The sequence below is a fragment of the Haliaeetus leucocephalus genome, unplaced genomic scaffold (assembly GCF_000737465.1).
Source record: "Haliaeetus leucocephalus isolate CR32 unplaced genomic scaffold, Haliaeetus_leucocephalus-4.0 Scaffold306, whole genome shotgun sequence".
In the NCBI taxonomy this organism is placed as follows: Eukaryota; Metazoa; Chordata; class Aves; order Accipitriformes; family Accipitridae; genus Haliaeetus; species Haliaeetus leucocephalus.
In genome coordinates, this window is record NW_010972742.1 from 536,367 (window position 1) to 562,244 (window position 25,878).

Below are 25,878 nucleotides of genomic sequence, written 5' to 3' on the forward strand. Positions count from 1 at the left end.
CCCCGGCCCGCCCTCGCAGCCCCCCCCCCCGGAGCCCAGGCCCGGTTGAACCGCCGCCGCCTCGCCCGTCCCGGCCACCGCCGGAGCCCCGGGCTCCGGGGCCGGGGGGGGGCTGAGAAAAGCCAGCCCGGCCTCACGCCCCGGGGAGCGAGCGCCGAGGAAGGGGCTGCCCTGCCCTCCCAATAGCGGCCGGCAGGTTCCTTGGCAGCGGTGCGTGTTCCCCAGGTGAGGAGGTGCTCCCTCCTCCCGGGCCGCGGTGCGGGGCAGAACCTGCGGGTACGGCAGAGGGGCAGGCGGTGCCTGGGGAAATCCTGCGCAAAACCCCTTCGGGGACGAGGGACGGAGACGAGGGGCCGGAGCGGCGATGCCAGGGCTCTTTGTGCACTGGGCGCAGGAGTGCTCGGGAGGAGCTTGGGTGGGTTTGGTGCCCGATCCTGACTTTCATAGCTGAAGATACGCCGTGCCGACCCAGGCCAAGCCCAACGAAAGCACCCATTTGGGTGCTCTTGTCCGAAATGCCTGATTTGATGCAGTTTATTACAGCTTGAACAGCAATCCTGTGCACATGGGAACTGTAACTCCCAATCCCTGGCATAAAATCCATGGGAATGGAGTCCCTGTTTCCCAGACAGCACAGAAAGCGGTGTATTAGGTTGCTACTATTATTAACAGCAGTAATAGAAGTACTAATAATGTAAATACTAACAATTTGCACAGTAGCGGTGCCAAGAGTCTCTGCCTCACAGGGGGCTCCAGTTGTGCCAGCTGCCAAAGCACATACAAGACCCAGAAGACTTCACAATCAAAAGACACGCAACAAAGTGTAGGTGAAAGAAGCACTGCAGCCCCACTTTTACAGTTGAAGACTGAGCTGCTAGTGGAATTTAATGGCAAGATGGATGTTTGCTTGTGAAAAACAATGTTGTGACTCTTCCCCTGACTCCTGCTTTGCTGTACGTTTCCCTCTGTAGGTGTAGAGACCTGCCATTGCTTCCAGGCTTGCGCTCCTCCAGCTTTCTGGCCCTGGTTGTCCTTGAAGCCCACTGTCTCCTTCTCGGCTTGTGTCTCTCTTTCTTTGCTGCTGCCGCTGTGTTGGCACCCTGCCCTCTGGGGCTCCTTGCTTCTCAGGCCTCCCCTTAGTTTCTGGCTTTGTTTTTGTCCGTGAAGCATACGGTACGGTGCCAGTGGTCCTGGTGATGCAAGGGAAGGCTGCGATTGCAATAATAAACCGAGTAAGTAAGCCCAAGGGGGAGCAACCTGGGACAATATGCTCGTGGTGCCGCCTTCCTCCAGGGAGCAGAGACAAGGAAAAGAAACAAAGGAGACTAAGTGGAGAGAGGCAAGCAGGTGGCACTGGGGAGGCGGCAGGTGGAAGCAAGACAGCAGAGTACAAAAGATGAAAAGAGGAACATAAGGAGAATATGAAGCTGAAAGAGATGCTTGAGCTGGGACAAGGGAATGCTGAAGAAGGAGCCACGTTTTAGGCCTTTGCAACAATAGGTTGTGAGGAGGTCTGCTTAAGAGAGGATCAGCTCTCCTCCTTGACTGACAGCTGCTAAATGTGTCAGTAGCTCAAAAGGAGATGTTTTCAGTGCATGCACCTCAGGCTGCCTCTGCTGATCTGCTGCCTCAGGTCAGGTGTATTTTTTACACTATAAAATAGCAGCATCTTCAACAGTTCCTGAGAATCTCCCCTCCTCTGCAGTCATCAAAATGCATTCCTCATTCACAGCCTCCTTCCGACACTGGGAGTATCTCAACCCTTAGCAACAGGTGGTGACAGCGCATGACATGTTCTATCAGTGTTTCAGTCTCTAGAAGATTAAGATTAGATTTCTCCCACTTTTGCATTAATGTCCTGTGAGATGCACAGGGCTGAGCTTGCAAGCAAAGTATCCTGTTTCCTACACACGGATGTACGGCTGAGCTCTGCAAAACCACAACTAATATATTGATAAAGCTTTTATTTTTTTTTTTTTTATTCAGAAAACCTTTACTTGGGGCCAACTTAATGTAATGCTTTGACAATCCAGACGCCACGTCAAGAACACATACAAGTTAGACTCATTTTTTGTTAGTGCCCCCTCATAAACAGCAGAGATGGCCTTGTGGAAAACACAGGCAAAGCTGCTTTTTTTTTAAAGATATTGTGTGCAACTGAGTTTACTACAGGCTGGAATCTGGGACTGACCGTCCCATCTGGTTTAGTTTTGTGAGAAAACTATTGAGGCTTTTTGGATATGCCTGCACTGCACAGTGCGAGATGGCACGGGGATTACCCAGCCGGCCTCACCTGCCTCTGCACAAAGCTGAGCCCTGCCTGCCTGGCTGCTCAGGCGCTGGGCTGGGGGCTGCTCGGTCAGCGATCACCTGGTAATGCACTTTGGCTACTCGACAAAGCTGATCAGGGAGTCACCTAATAAAAACCCTAGAATTATGTGCTGGAGACCAGTGCCTTTAGTCTTGATCTGTGTCCAAAAGCAGTGAGGAGAATAAAGCAGGGGGGCTCTGATGTTACTTAGGTATTTACTTCTTGTTCTTAGTATATCCAAATGTTCTCGGAAACCGTTATGAAATCTGATCATCGGCTTGCTTCCAGGTACTGTGCCTCTGTGGAAAGGGGGACTGTAAGCCCAAAATTGGAGCTTTGGGGAAGGCTATGTTCAGTAGTGGGAGAAGCTGGAGATTTAGTGTTAATCGAAAGAAATTGCTGCAGCTGGGCCACATCAGTCCATTTTTGCAAATTAATAGAAACGTAGGGACAGAGAGGTTTGGCACATGGGACCCAAATGGGGCCATTTTGTGTGTGTCCAACCAAGGGAGCTTTCCCAGAGATGTGACATACACACACGCTGCATTCCCGAGCACCGCAGATCACATGCGGTATAACTGCAAGTCTTTCAGCCTCCCTAATGAATCCTGTTAACTGGATCATTAACAATGATCAGCTATGCAAATGGCAAAAGAGGTAACCAGTTATTAACAGAGGACTCTTTTATTGTTTCTAAAAATATGCCTGTGCAGCTAGGTGTTTTCTTGTTCTCTATGCACACATTAAAGAGAAACTGCAGAGCAATAAACGTTAGTATTTAAAAACACCCAACTTAAGAAGGGCACATTCACTATAACTTTCCTCTTTATGGAGGAATAACAAAGGATCCCTAAGCTTCTATGGTTCTACAGAGACTATAAAACGACTGTGAGTTTAACTGAATCTTTCCTGGTTTTCAAGGTATAAGATTAGTGTATATCAAGGGAGTATGCTTTGTTAATACTTGAGGTTCAGTCCAGCTGCATTTTTCCTGCATTTTATGGCATCTGTTTTTGTCACTTTCAACAGTTAGGTAAGGCACCAAGATAAGAAACATACCCAAAATTAAACTCGGTAAAGATGCGAGAGATTGGGCTTACAGTTTCCCGTTACAGGCTTTGTAGGACTGGAAACTCAGGCAGCCAGAAACATGCGGTGCTAGTGCAGTAAGTGACATCTTTCCTTGTTAATTATTCATATGTAATAACAGATCTACTGCTAAGTAAATACATTTAATGAAGAGAGCCAGCTTACAGTAGCAAAGAGCAGTTTGGGGTACAAAGGCAGCATGTGTAATAGGCTGGGTTTGTCTCCTTCAAATTTCTGACAGACAGCTTGGAAGCGTGAAAGAAAACACTAAGCCCTCCGACATGCTCTTGCCATCTTTTACCTTCTAATAACAACAAGGGCTGGGATGCTGAGCAGTTGGTAAGTATTGAATGTTTAAGTATTGTTACACACACTATAGATTGTTTTCTCCCTGACCTGTGCAGCATGAATCTGAAATCATTCCTCAAACCAAAAGCCTTACCAGTGACCGGGGATGGCGTCACCACTAACGCGGTAACTTCTCCTTATCCCAGCAATCCTGCGCTCCTGACCTCTGGGCCCAATGTTCTTCCCAAACACTCTTACAGTGATTTTTATATAGAAATGTATCTTTACTTTCTTTCAGTTGTAAAGCTCCTAGGAGTTTTACTGTCTCTCAGGGAAGGAAAAAGGATAGACTTCTCATGCTCTCAGCCTCACCTGTTTCGACTGTGTTTAGTTTTCCACATCCCTGCTTCACAAGCCTGTGCTTTCTTACCTGCAGTTACCAAATAATATGATCAAGTGTCTCCTTCCTGGAAAAGGAAGATTCCCTTCAGTACCATCCAGTACAAATTCCTCTGAGTTTGTTGCATTTGATTGATTTGTGCATTCTCAAGTATCTTGCAAATCCCTAAATGGACAGGCAATAGTTTCTGGTTTCCACTTCCAAAACAACATAAATCAGGGACTCCTGTCTTCAGCACGCCTTGGTCGAGCAGCAGTTAGGACTCAGAAGGTAAGACTAGAGGTATGCACACATGGTCATGTTCATCTGCTGCAGTTTCATTTTCTCATGGCTTCCCGTGTAAAACGTAATGACTTCCACTTTGCAATTACATGCGTTTTACTCTAGCTTAGCACTGTTCACTCAAGAAATTCAAAACACTTTCTCAAAATAACATTAAGTAACCTCTGGGCAGCCTCCCTGTGCATTAGAGTAAACTAATGTCCATGGTGGAAATGGGAGGCAGGAGTCCTGCCTTGGTCTCTGCTCCAACCAATAGGCAGAAAAAGAACAGAAATACCTGGAGTCCTGCCAGAAACACATTCTTCCTTAAACACCTGGCATCACCTCCAATATAATTGTGGAATTAAAATTGATTAGATTTTTATGCAGATCTTGTAAAAGCAGCCTAGCTTTCGGTCTTTTCTAAGCCAGCTGATAATGATGGTACCTGCATGTAAGTGGTAGCAACACACCTTACACTCCCAACACAGATCCCCAGGAACTGGAGCTGTTTTGTGGGGAGAAAGTACTTCTACAAATAGCTGCCAATGTCTTTTCTGAGACTCTTCTTTTGTGCCAGAATAGCCAGAAGGGACTCTGGAGAATCCTGTCAGTGCCAGTGGGTGTTGGTGTGCACAAGCTATAACCTCTGGGACAAAACAGAAAGACAGAAAAAGAGAGTATGAACACAAAACATGACTAGGAACTGCCTGCACTTGGGGAGCTAAAGAGTAAAGAATCACAGAAAAGAGCATTGTATAGCTTTTATATTAATCTAAAATGGATTCCTGAATTCCGTAGGCACAATAGGGGTAGAAGTGGAAAAGACATAAAGATAAATGAAGGCCACAAATGGCCTTCATTACGTTAAAAAACCCTTTCAGAGTGTGTGTGGTTAGGCTTATTTCTGTAACATGAATGACACTGGCTGCAGTGTAACTTCCGCTGTCATTTAGCATTTTGGGTGAAATGTTAGGAGTCAATGCCAATGTATATAAAATGGAGAAAGTCTGGGTCTGTATTAATTAGAGTTGACTGAAAGGGATGGTAGGAACATCCATGATTGATTTCTTTAAGCATAATATCAGCTCCAAAAGGCATCAGCAGCTGGCCAGGGCAGCAGCCCGTTCCAAGAATCCTCTTACGAACCCTGCCCAGATGAAAGTGAGCACTGCAGACAGCGCTGGAGGGGAAGAGCCTCCTTTCAAAGAGCAGTGCAAGCTCATGGGTGTGAAACATCTTATCTCCTGAGTCCATGGGTAGCTCACGCTTGTCTGCCGGCTTCTCCAGAAACAGTCAGATCATACAGTAACAAAAATGGATATAAAAGCTTTTGAGCTACTTCTAAGGGATGTGTGCATGTGAGCTAATAAAGGCAAGTCTATGGTCAGCAGGGTTAAATCCACTAGACAACAGTCCGCAACTCCAGTAGAAAGCGTTTAGGGGATCTACAGATTGAAAAGGCTGAAACTGCCTGTCTAGAATAATTACGAAAGCAATGATAAATGAAATGTTCTTCTGCCTCAAAAAGTTTCATACAGACATAAACAAATTTTCGGAACCTGTGGGTGCAAGAGATGAGAAGTCTCTGGGGACTTGGTCTGGGCAATGCCATCTGTTTACCCTCTTGTCTGTCTGGGTGACAGACCTGGCCCTTCAGAAATTGTTTTTCCCTGCATTCCCAGAATCCTTACCCAGACTAGCTTGGCATCAGCTGCTTGCTCAATCACAGCCTGCAAAGCCATATTACAGAGTATCTCTTTTGTTAGTCTTCATTTCCAGAAGACAGACAGCAAAAAATGAGTGATCAAACATGTGGAAATTATGTGAGAAGGCAAATGAAATAATTGGTGGCCAAGCAATTTCTGTAGGCTGGAGGCTGTAATCAGAAAGAAACAGTTGAAACCTGTCCACGTTGATCTCACATCTGCACTTCCCACCTGCCAGGGTTAAGCAGATGGACCACATCACTGTATGTGATGTTAGCTAGGCAAAAACCTGGTTTGAACACTATTTTGAAGGTGTGACATGCTAAGGTGGAGCTACCAGAGCTGTTGGGTAGCTCCAGAGGCACAATGACGGTCTGGGCCAGAGGCATTCGGCCAAACAGGGTATACCACAGCTGCCAGATTTATCCTGTAAATTCACCAAGAGCAGAGCTGACAAGAACATAAATATGCCTCCTGGATTCATTTCTTCCCTTAGGCATTAAGGAGAGCCAGTGAGATCTATCAGATCTATACATGGAGAGCCACTGGGAGAATTTGGGTTTTTAGCTCTGTGTAGGGAAGAAATTATCTCTAGCTGTCTAGTAAAGGTTTCAGCCAACACAAATAATACATGGATCAGAGCTCCTTATCATTGTTACTCTTTACTGGACCAACATGCTCATGGAAAACCAAACCCCTTTCCTAGGAACACTTTAAATTACCAAAGCGTGAGTGTCTTCTCACTGGTTTTGAATAGTAACCAAGGAACATAAATTACACAGTAATTACTGTGCAGTGGATGGGCAGTAGTTTTGTGTCAGTGCAAGAAAAATGCGTAGTTATTTCTGTGTTTGCAGTGCTGCAAATTCATTGTGGCTTCCTAACACTAATTGCCCAGTAATCTGTATGCACCAGGAAAAAGTAATTGCTGATATTTATCAATTAAACCAGGTCACCATAGAATTGCATAACACTTTCCAAATATTTGTGTCTTGTTTTAGCTGTTGCTGTTTTTTTTTTCAATAGGCACTGGGCTAAACTATGCAGTGGATAGAATAAGTTTCTCTCTTTAATGAAAAGCTTAATTATGTCTTTTTTTTTCTAGCAGTTGTTGCAAAAATTTAACTTCCTGTTAAGTACTGGATTTTACAATCTAATAAATTGATATAGTGGCATGTAAACAAGCTGTGTAAATACATATGCAGAGCCATGCCTTTTACAGGGATTTTTCTTAACAAAAGAAGAACTTCCACAGAAGTGGTATTTTCAGGAAATAATTATAATTTGCACAGTGTTATGCATTAGCATGCTAGATGATATTGCAAGGTCTGAATTTACTATCAGCAGGTTGCATATTTTAAGTACTATGCTTTGCTCAAAACAAAACCCCCAAAATATTTACTGACCTTTGTTGCTACAAAAATCCAGTTGTTAGGCCAGAAAGAACTGCTAACATCATATTAATCTGATCAGAAATCCATTAAATGCCCAGTACATCTTTTTATCTAGTCCTTGAAAAGAAAAAATGTCAAATTGATAAATGCCGTTCATGGCCCTGATCCAGCACAACTCTATTTTTACCAGGCTGAATGGTGAGAAGAAACACCTGTTTAATTAGTATAAAAGGTTAGGAGGGAGAGTACAATCGTAGCAGAAGGGGTAGTAACACAAATTTCTATCTATGAGGCCTGTCAGTATTTGCTGCTTCAGTGGAAATAATTTTTGAGGCTGGGTTCTCTCTCCCTCAACATGGAAAACTTGCATGCTGGAAGTAATTCATTTGGCATGTCCACTCACTGCCATGTGTGGCCGGAGTCGATTCCTGTGACAAAATCTGGGCACAACTCTGTAACAGTGAGAGTCTTATCTTGACTGCATGTCATTCCACGTAAAGAGTGAAAGCTCCCTATAAAACAGTCAAAAATGCAACCAAACACAGCTGAAGATTCAGCCTTTTCTATAACTGCCATTTCACATCTGATGCTTTTTTAGCTACAGATAGTAATATACGATGACTGATGCAACTCAATACTTACTGCCATTCATGGCCCAAAGCCAAAGCTACCTTCAGTAAAAGAACCTAAAAATTACTCTGTAACACCCCAAATGCTAAAAGACTAACTTAGGACGTAGCTTACAAAATAAGAAATGTTAGCAAAATGAGACATGGATATTGATTAAAATTATAAATTATTACAGTTAATTGCAAATATACATTATTAGTTTCTCTGCTGCTCCCCAGAAGGTCAGCTTTCTTACTGAACATTTGCAGGAAAGTTTACCACACCAAGCACGTGGAGCCTGTGAAGATGCCTTCCTAGCAGCAGAACGAGGGGATAAATGCTTCATTCGCAGCGTATTTACTGTAAAAAGCATCACTCTGCTATTCGGCGCAGCCATCTTTCGCCCGGTGACTTTTCAGACAAATTACTGATAACTCACCTAATGTTATGACAGAGTCAAACTTGATTCTTCACTTTCCACATCACTTTAAGCATCCTAGCTAAAGCCTGTAATGAACTAAAGACTGTCTCTCCACTTATGGAAGTGAAAACATGAGCGCTCAGAGTCCAGCTGCTTCGCTGCTGTCTTCATAACCATGGCAGCTTCCTGCGTGTCAAAAATATGCCCTCTTTATTCCCTCTTTATAGTGATTTGCCAGTCCTAAGATACTCTTAAAACACATTTTTATTCACTGTGGATCAAGAATCTAATATTTATTCCTTTGCTTCTCTTTAATTAGAATGAGAACAGACCACGATCCATGTAGCCCCTTCTGCCTACAGGGGTAGTGATGTATCATACCAGAGACCCTGAGCAGCCTTAAAGGCAATGTATGGGAGGGTGCGAATGATGTTTGTGGTTTGCTATATTTAGTTTTTTTAAGCAATGATACTGCAGACTCAGGCAAAATTATTTGAAGTATGGGATTAAGCAGAGCTCCAATCAACTCACTCGCAGGACAAGACAAAAAGGACTTGAAAGTCTGGAAAGCGAGGTGTAGTATTATAACCTTGGAAAGCAGAAATGCAGATGGCTGGCGACTGCGTACCTGTATGCACCAAACAGTGGATGCACAAGCATTTCACACCCATCCAAACCCTGGCTGCTGATGTGAATTGGACATGTTGCACATATATTTCACCTGTAGCCTTTTCAAATGCAGGTCAAAGCGATCTCAGAAATGCATAGGCCATTCATTTTACAGATCATTATTTTAGCTATGGATAAATGAATTGCTGCCAGGAATGGTTTAAATCCTCCTTATTCAGAAGGGATAAATTCCTGCAGAGGTAGGAAAAAACTCCCCTGAAGCATTCAGCTGGTTGAAGGATTCACACTGTAGAAGCTGTGGACAGTCAAACGGTGTAAGGTAAATGAGAAGTGTTTGCCAGTGTCAGTATGCAGAATGCACGTAAGCAGGAGGATATAAACTGTGTGGCAGGAAGATGATCTACCCTTCATTAAAGTAAACTGAGCCTATTGCCAGCAGTTCATGATGTGTCCTGGAGAAGAACCAGGGTTAAAATGATGGAAAGAACAGAAAATGGAAAAAAAAAATCCTTAAAATGTCTGGGTTTATCTCTTCACACTATATTTGACGTTACGACCCTTCCTAATGGTAACTTACATCAAATTTCATTTAAAAAAACGGCAGCAGAGTTATGTAATTAGTCCTGGCCTTCTGAAGTAAAAAAACCCAAACCACTAAACCCATAATTCACCTACTTTCAATTAAAATCTTTCCTCCCAAGCATTATTAAGTCACTGTGAAGACCATAAGCATGTACACATGGAACTTCTTTTAGTCACCTGGATGTCTTTGCTATCATCATGCCCAAGTATGAAGCCTGATTCTTATTTTGATTTGTGTTTTTTTTTCTCCTTTTCCTTTAGATGAAGATTATTATTACAAGTGCCTAAGCTTTACTCTACCTTCCAACAGAAAAAAAATAATAAACAGTTATAGGAAAGTGCTCTAAATATGGGGGGTTTTTTAACAGCTAGGAAGAAAAGATAGTTTGGAAACCAAAACATCCTGGAGGCACTTTCTCCATCCATAGTATATTTGATAAATTGACTTTTGCTTCCAGGGCAGGCATTCAGCTTCTTCATTAGTATAATGATCCTTAGTCTTCTCTTCCCAAACTTAGATAATTAAAATGCAAAATAAGTTTTATGAAATGTAGCTATTAATAGTGTCAATAAATTTTAAGTTGTGATTATATATTACTTCCAGTAATGCTATCCCTCTCTACTGTAGATCAAAATATATTTATTCAGCATTCTTAAAATCAAATATCTTTTATCTTTGCTTGACAGAACAATCCAGCGTGCTGTTGAGTACCAAGGTGACTTGAAAGTTTTTCTAATGTGTAATCCCCTTTTATAGTCTGTATTATGTATGAACTCAAAGACAAAATATCTGCATTATCTTAAATAAACTAGGTAAAATGTATTTCAAAAAGTTTCTTGAGTCAAAAAGTAGCAAATCATTGTATGTATTTTCCATATTTGTATAGGTTTCATTATATTCTCATTCTAAGTTATTCTTAACTCTCTTTCATATTTAAAAAATGAACTACACACCTATCATGCAAAATGTAAAGAAGTATGTTCAACTAGTTCAAATTAGATATACAGTAAAAATACACTTCCAAAGAAATATCATTTCCATTTTTGTTCATGTTTTTAACAGAATTTCAGACTAATACATCAAATGTGGAACTGTACAAGTATGTGAAGAAACATTAGGATTGCAGTAGTAAAAAAATGTACAGCATTCAAAACCAACAAGCTCTAAACAACCAAACAATACCACAGGATTGAAACAATCATGGGGACAACATAGGTCATTGGAGCCAGTGAGTGAATCCTAATGCACCTACATAAAGACCCTACATAGAATATTGTCTCTTATTTATATGCAAAATCCCTGATTCGATTAAACCAGACAATTTCTCTAATTGTCTCTTATAGGTTTTAGATAAGATTAACACGAGAGTATTCCCCTTCATAAATGTCAGTTATTTGGAAAGGCAATATTGAAAATTGATTTGAAAGGTATTTCCATCCATGTGGATTCAGGTAGTTAAAATACAAGATCACAAATAATAGCACTGCAACTTTAAAGAACCATTTGAATTGTTATCCGCTACATTTTCCGTAACACTTAAGAATTCAGGATTCAGTTTTTTAAAACTGTTTACAGGTTAATACACAGGGTTTTTAATTATGGGCTGTATCAATGTAACAGTGGACCAACATTGCCTTTTAAATCAAGAAAAGATCTAGCTAAGCATGTCAAAAAAAAAAAAATCTCCAAGGTAATTGACAATGAACAAAACATTACATACAGCAGAATCTCTGTGTCTGAATATCTTTGAAAGGCAGATATGTACTCTTTTACAGTCCACTAACCAGCACAATTTCCTTATTAGACATTTATATTATGAGGAAAAATGCCTTGGACAAACCTGTAACAGTTATTAATTCAAACCAAATTATATTTTTTAATGTTTCATCATTGTGCATAAACTTAATGAAGTACACTAGCTTATTGGTCTTAGTGACCAGAACGTAATCGCTTTCACAGATCTTAGCTAGTTATAATTTTTTTAGGACTATCTTGCTTTTCAGGTAACTCACCTGTGGGTTTTTTTAAGCTGAAGTGTAAAAAAAGGTTAATAAATGACCTAATTATGTCAGCATTTCTATCCCACAGTCCTCATGCTCTGAGATCTCTCACTGATCTCGATAGGAATTTGGCTTGCACAAGAATGGCAAATTTTCAGCTGAGAAAGCTGAATAAATGTAGGGCCTTTAAAACCAAAACATTGTTACCAAAGAGTCTGGCCTACTAAATCATCTTCAATGCACTGAAAAGGGCAAAGAACACGAATCTCAGCACCTATCTTGCTGTTTATTTGGAATAATCTATTAGCAATTTTGATCCAATGGGAACGATGGATTAGTTTTAGAGAGCTAGCCACACACAACTTAACGTTTGACTGAAATAAACAGATTGTAACAGGTTTGAAAAGGAACAACCATATGCATCTTATGTACCACTCAAAATCTATAAAACTACTGGGCAAACAGCATAGTGTATACTCGTTCTTATACATATTTAAACTTTGCTGAGGTATTTCTTTAATTACAGAAAAGCATCTTTAAAAACAACAGGAAAAAACTCAAAATATGAGTTATATTCTGCACAGATTTTTTAGGGAGAAGGAATTCAATTGTATTGAAAGGTCCATAATTGTTAAAGGAATAACCACTCTTATTAGTATCGATAATATCATATTCTTCCTTGGCTTTTTATTCCTTCCAAGCATTACAAAAAATGTAAGGCTGTGACTTTATAAAACATAATTTTGCCTCGACTTTGCCCACCAGTGTTGCAAAATAACCTGAAATACTTCTGCCTTTTTCCTGGGGAAAACCTTACCCAGCGTCCACCTCTGTAATGAACTGATTGTGTTGGATACCCCGCTTGCCTCCTCCATGAAATGGGACAAGCCATCTCTTGCACAAAAGCAAGATTGTTTTCATAAATGCTAGCTGAAGGCAAGTTTCTTTCACGCAGCAAAATTAAGTATAGTTTTTCTGTTTGAATTTTAACATTATCTGATAACTTCTACCTGCACCTAACAGTTATTTATTTCTCTACAGTGAAGATAGCTAGACTGTTGCACAAGCTGGATTTCTCACCCATATATACTTCAGGAACAGGAGGAATGTATACATCATATTTAGAGTTCATCCTAGGCAGGTACTGTGTTTGAAGTGCAGTTTTCTAATCCTTTTAAATACAACCAGCCTATCTTGATTGTGACACTAGTGTTAAATGTAACTGCAGCCATTACCAAGTAGTTTCCATAAGTGGTTTTATTACTGGTTAGATTTTACAAATTCTGGTATTCGAACAGACTTCGACCTTAAAATTCTAAAACAACAAAGCAACCAATGAAAGGCTTAGGACTATTCAAAGTAACAAACTCTTTAACATTTTTGCCCTGGTCATAAATATACAGAGAGAAAAAGAGAGAAGTGGACATGGAATCCAAAGAATGTAGATAAAACAGTATATAAGGCACATGGCAGTCTTTGAAAATACAGAAGCTTTAGCCAACTTAAATTAATTGCTGTTTCCCTTGCTCAGTCCACAAAACTGTACAGTTACACAAATGTTGTGTTGCAATAGATCTTCCAAGTTATTCTTCAGTCCATACTCCGTAATACCAGAACACTACATTTCCTTCTGTTTTTTAGGAGAGATCCTAATCGTGGTTAGTCAGTTGCTCAAAGCCTCTATTAAAATACACTTGGAATTTCAGCTAAGAATAATTTCTTTTTTAAAGAAATTATTAAGAAAGAGTCATCAGAAAAGGTTTGTAAGAGTTGTCTGTGAAGGACTTCGAGATTCATGAACCTCAAGACTTCCGGGCACTGATGTCAAGACAGATGTCACAGTAGGCATAGTAGGATTAGTCAAGTCCGTTAAAGTAGTGGGAGTGCTGGATGGACTCATGGAGGCATTGGATATTTCTGAGGCAGGACCTGATGGGGTCCCTGCTTGGAGTGTTGAGTCTGAAGTCTTATCCACCCCTGTGTTTTCTTGACGTAAGAGGTTCCGTCTGAATTTGGCTCGAGCATTTTGAAACCAAACCTGAAATAGTTTAATATAACAGGGTAGCATTTAAAGAGCTGCAGTGTTTAAAAAAGCAAAAGCATATTCACAAATTCACCAACACTTGAATTGGGAAGATGTTTTTACTGGTAACATGTTAGAAAAGTAGCCCCAGTGATGAGAAGTGTCCTCTGCATGCCTGTAAAGCATTCCTCTTTCCCTCTCCTGCAATCCTGTATAAACAGTCTGCCTGGGACAGGAGTGGACTAAGGACGGAGGACGGGAGTCTTTCTGTGCAGGCTATGTATAAAGATGCTTAGAAATTTGGCAGCCTGCATGAATCCTTGATTGCCCTCAATCCCAGAAGTATTTGTCTGGATGAGGCAGACATCAAGCATCTGATGAATATAAAATAACGAGTTTCGGCACCCTCGTATCTCAAGTCCATCTCCCATCGTAAGCAGCAGGTGACACAGACCACAGCACCCTGCCTCTCTGCGGGCCCTGAGAGCTCTCCCAGGAACTTTCTCATGTCTTGGTGTCTGCAATGCTCTCACTTTTCTAAAAGGACTGTCCCTCTTCCTTACTCTTCTCTTACTCTTCTTTCTCAAATGCTTCAGCTCCCTTCGCCTATGACAGTCTCCTTTTTCAAATGTTTTCAGTACTGGAATGATGTCGGGAAAAGAGACTTGAATGGTGTTAAAGACCCACATTGCATTAAAAACTGTCATTTCAGTAGAAATTATATCCACATACAGAAATTTTTCCAAGATTGCTACTTCTTGCGTTATCTGATTATTATCTATGAGTGAAGGACAAAAGCTATGACTTCATCTTTCTCAGTTAAATTTCAGTGTTTAGGTTCAAGTTAATAATGCTTTCCACTGCCTGCTGGATTTGTTTAAAGATAAAATATTTTTCTGACCTATTTGAAAATAGATAAATAAAATGCATTCGTGAAACTTGCATGAAACCTAGGTACACCATATTACTTTGACTAAACTTGAAAATGTCGTTAAATACCCCATGTTCAACCTGACGTATGTTGATACCAAGTGATTTTACTGCTACAAACCAGCTGAAATTTCACTGTGCTTATTTATCAGAAGGCCTTTGTCATTGTTACATTCTTTACAATGGACTCAGTCTTGATCCTACTGTCCTCACGTTGACCTGCTACAAGGAATAGGACCAAGTCTTTCCATTCCAGATGCAATGAGCCTCATCATCTTTGTATCTGTCGGAGAAAGGAACTGAGCGAGAGAAAGGATCCTCATAGCCATACAGTACCTCCATCAGATTTCTCCTCTGTGGCCTGTACAGGGAAACTGAGTGCGTGGAACTCACGAGGCAACACCAACCTGTACAGAAGTTCTGACCTCTACCTCTGAAACAGCACGGCCCCCGCCATAGGATCCGCTTTAAGCCAGACCACTAACGGAGGAGCAATACATAAATACGAGCAGTCCTGTAAGGCGTTCTCCTTGCACTCTCAGCTTGCCAGCTGCAGTTAGAACTGATGAACATGTCTCAGCTGTTTTTCCTCTGACTGGTTTTCTTCTCATCTGTGGATGCTCAGCCCCAAATCCACCTATTGAGCACTCTTACTTTTTCTCTGGAAAGCTTTCTCTCCCAGCCAAGGGTCTTTAAGGTGCACACCCTCTCTCTCACACTCTCTCCAGGGGATGCCTCGAGGAAGTAATCCTCAGGCACAAATTCTAGCAGTGGCCATAGGATCTGCATTCATGGGCTGTGCATAAATCACATCCCTACAGGTCCCTGTTTCTGAAAGCTCAGTATTTTAAAACAGTTTATGTTGGCATTCCCTTTGTTAAAACACTTGCTTTAAAGGCTATTTGTCTGTTTCATATATGACAAGAAAACAAAAATCTTCTCCTAAACTAGCACAGGTAAAAATACACTGATGATTTTATAACATAGCTCATTAGAGTGGTAAACCCATTAAAGGCCAGCGATGTGGTCAAAATCAGGCAAACCCAAATGTGGTCTTTTTGCCTTACACTTTCACAACCAGTGTCCTCTCCTATGACTGTTCACTCAGAGCCACGCAAGAAGGGAGGTGTGGAACTGTGTGCGTGGGGTTCTGAGCGAGGTGAGGAGCCTTGTGTGCAGGGGATGCAAGTGAAGCAAACCAGTTTGTTCTGGTCATTCAAGCCGCAAAGTCTCAAGCGCCAACTAGTTAGGAATGGTAAAAAACAACCGTGTGAACATTTATGGGATTTTTTTACCTTTCAGTAAAAGATAATTTGTATTCATCCCACAAAGTAATTTGAGTTTGGGTTTTTTTAATATACCTTCTAGCAATTATAAAAAGGATAACACATACGAAGGTGAAATGGAAGCTTAGAGACTGCCACTGTTGATATGTATGTGTACCATAGTTAAGTAATAAAACAGAACAGAAAAAAACACTAGTCCAGTTGCATATACACATACTTCTGTGTAATTTCACACTTATGTTCATTAAAAATATACATACTTATATATGCAGTAGTCCCAAATATAAGTAACATTCCCATTCCTATTCACAAAACAATTTCCTTGTTTAATTGTGTAAAACTGTAGAAGGCACCATAACTATTTTGTTTAGTTACATTGTTCCTAAACGTCCAACTGCTTCTTAACCTTAACAGGGCGAGAGACTCTATGGTATTTTTTCTGTTTGTGATTTGAAACGTAGTATGTAAAGAAAAGTGAGCAGGATTATTGGTGTTTATGTATTCCCCTTTATCCTCCATTAAATATGAAAACCTGTGCTCAGATGCCCTTACCAACGACCATTCATGCTGCCTTCAGGAGCTGCACATATAACATGGTTCATTCTCTCTTTAATAGTGGTAATTCATGTTAGGCATAGAAAATATTACATAACCTTCTAAGTATTATTAAAAAATAGAGCTTCTATGACTACTTTCATTTCCTTCCTCACTGAGATATTGTCAAGGTTAATCAGCTAATGGTTATAAAGCTCTTTAAAATTGTCCAGTAATAAATATTCATATTATTACTGAAAAGACATCTAAATATTTGTTAATTGAAATTCTGAAAATACCTTGTCTTATGATAGAAAGGGATAACATAATTATCGCAATAGTGATATTCTGGTATGCACTTAAGATACGACAGTGTTCAGCAAAGACTTCACGTTGAAGAGTAGTGAAAGAATTAAAACTATTGTTTTCTGGGTTGTAGGACTGTAGGCCTGCTTCTTTACTGCCCCGTGTCGTTACTTATAGCTGCGCAAAGTAGCGTGTAAGAGCGGGCAAGCCAGGGTTGCCCATGCAGAATGGCAGTAGTGCTGTATGCTCACATTGGCAATTCAGGCCCTGCACCTGTAACGGTATTACAGTAAAGTAAAGAAATAATAACCCTGACATACATAACTGAAAGAATTGTTCCAGAAGGACTTATCTCACATCAATTACACAATCAGGAATCTGGTCTTCAGTACTGAGGAACAAGCAAAATCATTGGGAAGTATTTAGTGTTTTCCTGTCCAACTGTATCATTATAAGGCTGAGCTATTTCAAATCAAAGGGGAAAATATGGACCAAAACTCCCACTGAAAAATAAAAGCAGCTGCGAGACCCACCACTGATGCTACCACATTCTGATTAGTGGGGCCGGATGCCTGTAGCTGGGCAACTCAGCAGCTAGGCAGAATAATATTTACTGCGGTTAAAATACTATACTATCTCTTCAGTGATCTGTGCAGCTAACTCATTGTCTCCATCAAGTAAAATAGGAATAAAATAACATCTCCGTATGATAGGGAAGTATTGAAAATATATATGCTTAGTATGTTAAAGGATCTGGATGCTGCGGTGAATGAGATAATCTAATCACTTTCGATAACTTTATTTTCTTGTTTGTAACAAACACCTCCATTGTTGCAACTGTTACATATTAGTTGTATGAATAGCTTCTGCTAGAAACAGATTTTTAAACACAGTTTTCCTCATTCACACAGCTACCTGGAGACATTTAGGTTTACTGGATTTTACTAACTAGTAAGCGGAGAAACAAAAATATAAAAGATGTTGCGCCATAAAGCAAACTACATTCACTCATTGCACACACATTCTGATTACTCTGTTGTAATCAGTAAACACACAGTTAAAGGGGAATTATGGGATATTTCATGACTGAGGGCTTGGTAAAGAGTCTGCAGTATGCTAGCCTAAAGCAAACCTTCACTGAAAGGTAGCGCAGGGTACCCACGCACGATTGTGAAAATTCTTCATGTTTGTTGACTACTGGAAACTGAATTAGCAAAGTCCAAATGCATGCAGTAATCCTCACAGGGTTTTCACAGCAACTTTAGTGGGGAGTGATTCAAGAAAGAATAAGCAGTGTACAAAACCCACTGAAAAGTAATGCTTTATGTTCCTAAACTGCTTTTGCCATGAATAATCATATTCCAGACTCCCACGGATGGAAGAGGTGCATACCTATAGCTAGCAAACAGTATCTTCTTAGGGCTATCTATTTCCACCTTCCTTTTCTAAACTCACAAAAAGGAAGATCAATTCTCAGAAAAGGAACATTTATGCCAGTTAGTTAGCTCACAATTAGCTGGTCACTTTAGCTATGAATGATAGCTTACAATAATGGGTTTGTGTTCCCCAGCTGCAGTACAAGAGGTGTATGAATTAAATTGCAAATATAAAGCTAAACTGGAATGAAAATAAATAAAAATAGGGGTTAAAAATATAAATAGGCTTACTGTGATTCGAATGTGGCTACTTACAGAAAATAGTCTGCATTACAAAGCCACTGAAGGAAATGTAATTCATGAAGCGGTATGTTACATTTCCATGCCATTCCACTTCTGGACATGTGTAGCTGATGACTAATAGTATATAAAGCAAAGACAGAAGTCAGGTCTTCCAAATCTGATATCACAGATTGTTAAGAATACGGTCAAATTCTGTGCTCATCTACAAACAAAGTGCCCTCATTACATGTTATGTGGGACTGCCTATATAGCAAGGGCACTATGGCTGTTTCCTAAATCACTGGGAACTCTACTACGTGTGTTAGGGAAGTACACTGGTTTCAGAACGAGATAATCTGTTTCTCCTGATCTGCTGCCTTGCATTTTCTATTAAAATGTATTCTATTAATTATATACAAAGAGCCACAATCCTTCATCAGCTGAACTGAGATCTGAACATACAGAAAATACAACAGCTTACAAAGACCCCTAATAACAACATAGGGAATGCGGAGGATTTACTACTGGCAAGCATGCACGTACGCCTGGGAGTCCATGCGCCTTTGGTATGTAAGACAGACTAATACTAATGATGCTTGTTTAGATCAATAGTATCAGTGGATTACTTCGTGTTCAATAAATGACACAGACAGAATGCCAACCTTTCTGGCTCAAAAGCATTAACAAGTGACACTATCTCAGTAACCAACATCACGAAGAGTTTTCCCCAGCAAAGAGCATCCCTGAAACTCATGTAGGTGAACTTCAGTGTTTGAAAAATTGCCTCTCACAGGTTAGAGATAAACCAATTGGGCACAAAAATTCTAAAATTGAAAAAAACCCCAAGTTTGTTTTTTTCATGGCCCAAATTAATTTTCAAACAAAAAGTCCAGGACCATGGAGTAGAGTGTGCTCGTAACAGACAGGAAAACTCAAGTGATACTGGACAAAGTGTCACTCTGAGTCATTTTCTTGAATTGCCACTAACAGCATCATCCTCCGGGTGCAATCCTCACCACCAACTATCATCTTCCACCACTCTTCAGCTAAAGGAGACCAGGCATAAAGGAGTATTTAATGGTGAAAGTAAAAGAAGTGAAACACCAATTACCGAAACGATAAAAAAAGTTTAGTGGAATTGTAAGGGTCTGCTACGAAAAAAGAGGAACCACTATGCACCTTGAAACTGCAAGACGTGATATGTTTAAGATGGAAACAAAAGCAATGAAGAAACTGAAAGAGGAACTGAAGTGTAATGAAGATGTGGAGTCCAGTTTTGGAGACAGGGAAATACATTCTGAAAAGGAAGGAAGAAACAGAGATAATAACTTGGAAAAAAGATGGAAGGAAAGACCCATTAGGTGAAAAGGGAAGAGAGAGATGGAAGTCAAAGTTGGTGTGGAGTGAGGAGAGAGAACAGAAAGATGATCAAGAGAAAGACACTTTCTAGACACTGATCTCATTTCTTAATGCACTGTGTGAAATTTCTCAGATAATTCAGGTGTGAGTGCACTGTAATGGGCAGAATAGATATTACTGAAGTGTCTAAACTCTGAGGGTAAAATAAAGGAGAATTATCAAAATAAGGATAGACAAGTGCAGTAAATTATTTCGCCCATGTGCATGGATAAAGGAGAGCTGCTATAAGAGACACTACGTCAAGTGTTAGGATGTGTGCTAGTTATATCAGAGGAATCTGTTCCACCACCACAAATCAGCCTCATAAAAACCCAAAAAAATCCAGCTATGGAGGATGTAGCCAAGAGAAGTAATTACGTATGGTTTTTCATTAGTAGTTTTTACTGGGAAGCCTACAAAACCTTTATTCCTTCTTCTGTTAGGTATTAACACTGTAAGGTCCAGAATCTCTCCAGTGAATTCAGTTTTTCTCAATATTTTTTGTCTACTGCCCTCCACTTTCCTATGAATTTGCAAGAGCTGTCCACGATGCTTTCCCAGGAGACTGTCTCTGAGCCCTACCTGTCTCTATGAAGTTCACAAACCATTTTTTACAATTAAGACCCATTTAAAAATTTTAGGATGCCATGACTCCTATATGCCCAAATTTAGGTATAGTTATTTGGATAAGTGCCCATTAAAACTGACTTCTTGAATCAGAACTATAAATTAAAATGGAGCTGAATCAACTAATATTCTCACCTTTGCTTCCCATAAGAGTTCAAACGGAGAGTATATCCGTGAAGCAAGAAAAATCCATCTTTCAGAGAAAAAGTACTTTTAAAATGCAGTCTCCTTTCATGCTAAGTTACTAAACTATGAATTAAAAATTCATCTTTGAAAAATTAAATTTATGTCCACTTCACTTATGAAAGAAAAGATATTGTCCTGATAAAATAAATTCAAACTGCTGATTAATTTCTTATAAAGGTAAACATTCACAGTAATTTCTAAATTAACAGCTTTCTATTTACAGTGAACACACTAACTAAAATAATTTACCTTTTCTTGCAGCAGATTGGAAGCTAAAACATGCACCAGAATTAACTAACTATAGGAAAACAAGTAGGGCCCCAAAGCATCATAACTGTCATTAAAAGTTAGAACCCAAGTGATCTGCTTTTGAGAAACTGAAAAGAAATAACTTTTCCCATACTTTCTAGGATTTAACTGAAGTCTCACAGAATGTATGAATGATTAAGAAAAGCTTGAAAATCAGCAAAACCCATGGCATTTTAAATATAAAGTTGATATTTTATTTACTTTTCAAGACAAAAGACTGCTCTTCTTACCTGAAGAACTCTTTTGGTCAGGCCAGTTTTCTGAGCTAGCTGTTTCAAGTCCTTGGCATCAGGATTGTGGTTAATAGCAAAGTATGACTTCATTGTCCGCAACTGGTGGTGTTTGAATGATGTCCTCATGCGCTTTGTTTTTTGATTGCTGGGGTATTGCTGGTCTCTATCCAGGTGGTCACCATCGTTTTCATTGCAACTTAAAGCTTAAGGCAACAAGAGGGAAAGGCGTGTAAATCTATTGCTCTGTGACCAACATTGTTTGCAGTTCATCTGAGTGCAGCAATTAAAATAACATACCATGGCATGTATTGTACTGGTACAAATCCTACTTGCCTTCCCCTCCATTTCTGCATCTTCTATTTTTCCCTTACAATAACCAGCCTGCAAGGACCCTCACCTGCCTCTTTATGGCTTTTAAAATGTCAGGTCTGTTTCCTTTTTTCTTCCCTCCATCTCCACACAGCCTTTCCTCCACTTTCTGCTTGTAGGACAGTAGCTGTCCTCAACTCTGTAAAGTGTTTTAATGTACTTTGTATCACTATAAATTGCATTGTAACGTACAAAGCAAGCTGTACAATACAGTCCACTTAAATCTCGATGGAACAGACCAGTTAAAATTATAATTATTTCCGCCATCAAACTAAACCCTGTAGAGTACAAGAGAGACCATTAAATGAAACACCATAAAAGAAATAAAGTTTGTGGGTACCAGACAGCAAATTATGACTATAATTTGACTAGCTAAAGAAATAAAGCTGTTAATACAATGCATCACTGGCATGCCAAATTAAAAATATCTTTTTAATTATTTAAATGTTTATATTTCCTTTTTTTAAAAAAGTATTTGCAAATACTAGTTTGAATGATCAATTCTGTTCTATCCTTTTGAAATCACTGAATGACACTGATTGATACATTTGCATAAATCAACCGTAAAGCCTGTAAAGGAAGTCTATGAGCAAGGAACATTATAATAATTGTCAAGTAGTATTAAATGTTGAATGCCAAGCAAAATAATCTCATAGACCAAAAGTAGTTTTTCATTTATTTGTGCATACAGTAAACCATAGAAAAACACTTAAAATAACATTAAGGACCGAGCTTAAATCCACTAAATCAGGGATATAACTGAAAATTAGCTCTGAGAAACTGTCATTAATTTGCTTTTTTCTGTTCCAATATCTACAGCTCCCTTTTAATTTCCTTTAAGTTTTATGTTAAAAGTAATGAAAAATGACTACTATCTCTGTTCTATGTTGCCTGCAAAAAATTAGAAAAAAAAATATTTTAAAAAGTGAATTATTGGTGAATTTCTTAAACACATAAACAGATTTGTTTTCAATTGTCCATTACTGCTGGTTCATTACAACTGAGTACATCTCATAGACATGTCTTTATAGTTTTACTCTAAATTCATGCTATCCATCAGAGGTTTTCAGCCCTATTGAAAACATACAAATCCTGAAAGGCGTACATTAAAAACAGTTTTAAAAAATATACATAAAATACATGTACTCATAAGTCAAAATGCATACAGATTCTATAAAGAGCAGTTTTGCAGCATGTACAGTAGCTGCTTTGCAAACTTTAGCTTTTCAAAACCTTCTAAAAAGATAATGGCACAATATAGAGCAAGGCCTGCAAAAATTCAGCTTTAAGACCAAAAGCATGTTTGTTTAATAGATACGTAGAAAGTGTCTGAAGCCCTAAACTTTTCTATGTGTTTCTGTACTCCTATAATTTAAAAAACAGCTTAAAAAAAATGTACTGTATATATAAATGTGTGTGTATGTATGCGTGTGTGCATGCATGTGCGTACATTTGTATAAATCCTTTCCAGACCTAAGTATCTTGTGCCAAATTCTAGCAATAAGAAGCATTTCTGCTTGTTTTCCTGTGGTGTGGAAAGACTGGAAGCACCTGAATTTAAAAGGCTTTAAAGGAGATAGCAAAAATGCAGTATTAATGGAGCTGGATGGAAAGTAGCAAAATCTTTTCTGGTTGAAGAACTGAGATCTGGTTGCCAAACTGGGGTCATCCCACATGCTCCAGTCTCCTTCGTAGCTACAATTCCTGATGTAAAGAATACTGAAACTATATTGCTGATAGCAAATTCTATTATGGAAATGTCAAACCAAGCAGTGCTTGGTTTTAAAATGTACTCACAGAATTTTAGATGTTAGTAATGGAAAAGACCTCTGTGTGTTATCTTAAATGCTTTCAAACCCTCCCAGAAATAACAAGGCAGAGACATAGGAGGAAATGCATCAAAATCTCTGTCTGAAGGACTGAGATCTGTTCATGTTAATATGCAACAAAACAAACCCTAGGGCTGCAAGTGGTTGGATTTTAACTTGTTCCATAGAGAATGAGATACGTTCAGGATCCAAGGAAGTAAAAGTGATTCTAAACCATCCCAGAATGGAATGAGGGTATCAGCTTTTCATCAAGCACTAATAAGACAATGAACAATTTACTCTTTGAATTTCTCATATTTTTACCTCCTCATCTACTAAATAAAAATAGTATTAAAATGACAGTAAACATGTACCATTTGTGACTGGCAAAATATTGTTCTTTTCTATGAAGAAAGTTATAGTAAAGATTTTTTAAAGTGCACGAGGGTGTCTGCTGTTCATTGTCTTGCGCAAGTGCTTTCGGTACCCCCAGGCATCACCCAATATGACATAAATATTCCTGCTTAGTGCCAACTCCCCTCTCGTATTTGGTTTTGGTGCCTGGCACCATCTTCAAAAGCCTGTTATATTAGGTCTAATACTGTATGCATCTCTCTCAGAACCTGAAACGTCTATGGACGTTGCAGACACAGAGATACAGAACGGGCCAAAGGTGTAAGCATGTGGAGGTTTTAAGTGCTGAGGAGTTTCTGCAAAAGGCATCATGGTGTAAGACCAACACTGTAGGTGCTCCTCACGCAACCCTCAGTTCTTCAGGCACTTCCTCCCTGTTCCTTTGTGGTGTCCCCATGTATCTCCCAAAGGAATTGTTGAACTATCCATGTGTAAGATTTCCATTCAATTTCCATTCCAGCATCTAGAGCTCCTGCTGGGAGTTCAGAAATACAATTGGTAAAATTCTGGTCGAATAGAGGAGTCTTAAATTAACTAATGTTTCATTCCTATTTTGTGATAAAACAAATTCCGAAGTGGTGCCAACTCTCTTTTTTTGACCCTAGAACATTTCTAAGGCCCTTGCGCCTTTCCCCAGTCCCCATGTCCAGGCCATTGCCCTCCTGTCCTTCGGCTGGTCTCACCAGTGGCCAGCTCTTACAGCCTCCTCCATTAGCACCACGATCCAAATGTCCACTTGGCCACAAGATGGTGATGTCCACGGAGAGCATCACCAGAACCTAAGATTACAACATTGTATTTTGGTATTGGTGACCAAAATATCCTCAGCAGGATAATGCATAATACCATCTCTAAAAACAGCAACATGAGTGTAAAGCAGGACATGCTGTTGTTATCTTTGTAACAAATGCTATTTGAAGAAGAAAACTTGGGAGCACTGTTTCGCAGTCAGATCGTCAGATCATCCCCCCAACATGTCAGGATTCGGGGCAAAGCACACGCTTAGTAGTTAGTAGGTCGCTAAGTACATGGCACATGACGAAGATGGCAAAGAGGAATTTCCTTTGGGGGAACTTTTGTTCTTAGTAGCTTGTGTTTGACATGTTAAATTACCCAAAAAGAAAGCAAACTAATCCTGATTCCGAAAGAACGATGAAACAAGAGACACATTTGGTGCATGCATCAGCTCTCCATATTCAGTGGCTCAGGAACATACTCCCCTTTCCTTCTGTAATAAGAGAGTCAAGGGGGTGTTTTAACCTTCTGCTGCCTGGAGAGGGAACTTGTGATTAACCAGGCTGGGCAGGGGTGCAGCCTTAATTGTTGTTTGCAGGAGTGTGTAAAGGACTTTGTGGGACCCGCATCCTTGAAGGGGACAAAAGTGAGACAGAGCCCTCTGAACCGTACTTGGGACAGGAACAGAGACAGAGTCTTTCTCCCTGGTGGAAGGAGAAGACAGTTGGAGAAGGCGGACGCCTGAACTCCTCACCACAACTGGGATTGAAAGGGGTGAAGCTGCGGCACTTGGAGCAGGCAAGGTCCCCTCCCTGCTACCGAAAGGCAGCATCGGAAGGAGGGTCCCTCTGCCCAGCCCTCGGGGCAACAGGCGCAGAAAGCGCTGCCTCAACCTTGACATTTCAAGAGGCGTTTTTGGAAGAGGGGGAGGCGGCCCGTCTCAGGGAGCGGCCGTATTCCGGGCTGAGCATCACAAGGCGCCGAGAGAGGAGGAGAGCTGGGATTAGGAACCCTCCTTCCCGAACCGGCCTTCCTCAGCCTCCTCGGACAAAAGGGGCTGCGTGTCCCGCTGCCTCCCGGGGGTCCGGGCCGCCCCCCCGCCCCGGGGCCGCGGTGCCTCTAGGGGGAGAGAGTGGCCCGGGCCGGAGAACAAAGGGTCCGGAGAGGGGCCGCGCCGGGCCCCGGGGTCTGCGGGAGGAGCCAGCGGCGGAGGGGGAGCTTTTTTTTTTTTTTTTTCCCCTCAATTAAGCCAATTGAATGGCGCTGAATAGCCGGTGCGAGTGCGCGGTAATTCCCTGAGCGCCGCGATTAACCCGGGCAGCCCCGGCCGAGCCGGGCTCCTCTCGCTGCCCGCCGGGCCGGGGGAA

General features: G+C 40.5%; 1 protein-coding gene across 2 annotated transcripts in view; it reads right to left on the reverse strand.

Moving 5' to 3' along the window:
- Nucleotides 1-12,939: 12,939 nt before the first annotated feature.
- LHX2 (LIM homeobox 2) overlaps nucleotides 12,940-25,878 on the reverse strand; it is a 24,031-nt gene continuing 11,092 nt past the window's right edge. For both annotated transcript variants that reach the window (XM_010570715.1, XM_010570714.1), the window contains 2 exons: nucleotides 21,183-21,388; nucleotides 12,940-13,733 (listed from right to left, as the gene is read on the reverse strand). In XM_010570715.1, the coding sequence (XP_010569017.1) occupies nucleotides 13,446-13,733; nucleotides 21,183-21,388 (494 nt within the window). In that variant the 3' untranslated portion in view covers nucleotides 12,940-13,445. The remainder of the gene's footprint in view (nucleotides 13,734-21,182; nucleotides 21,389-25,878) is intronic.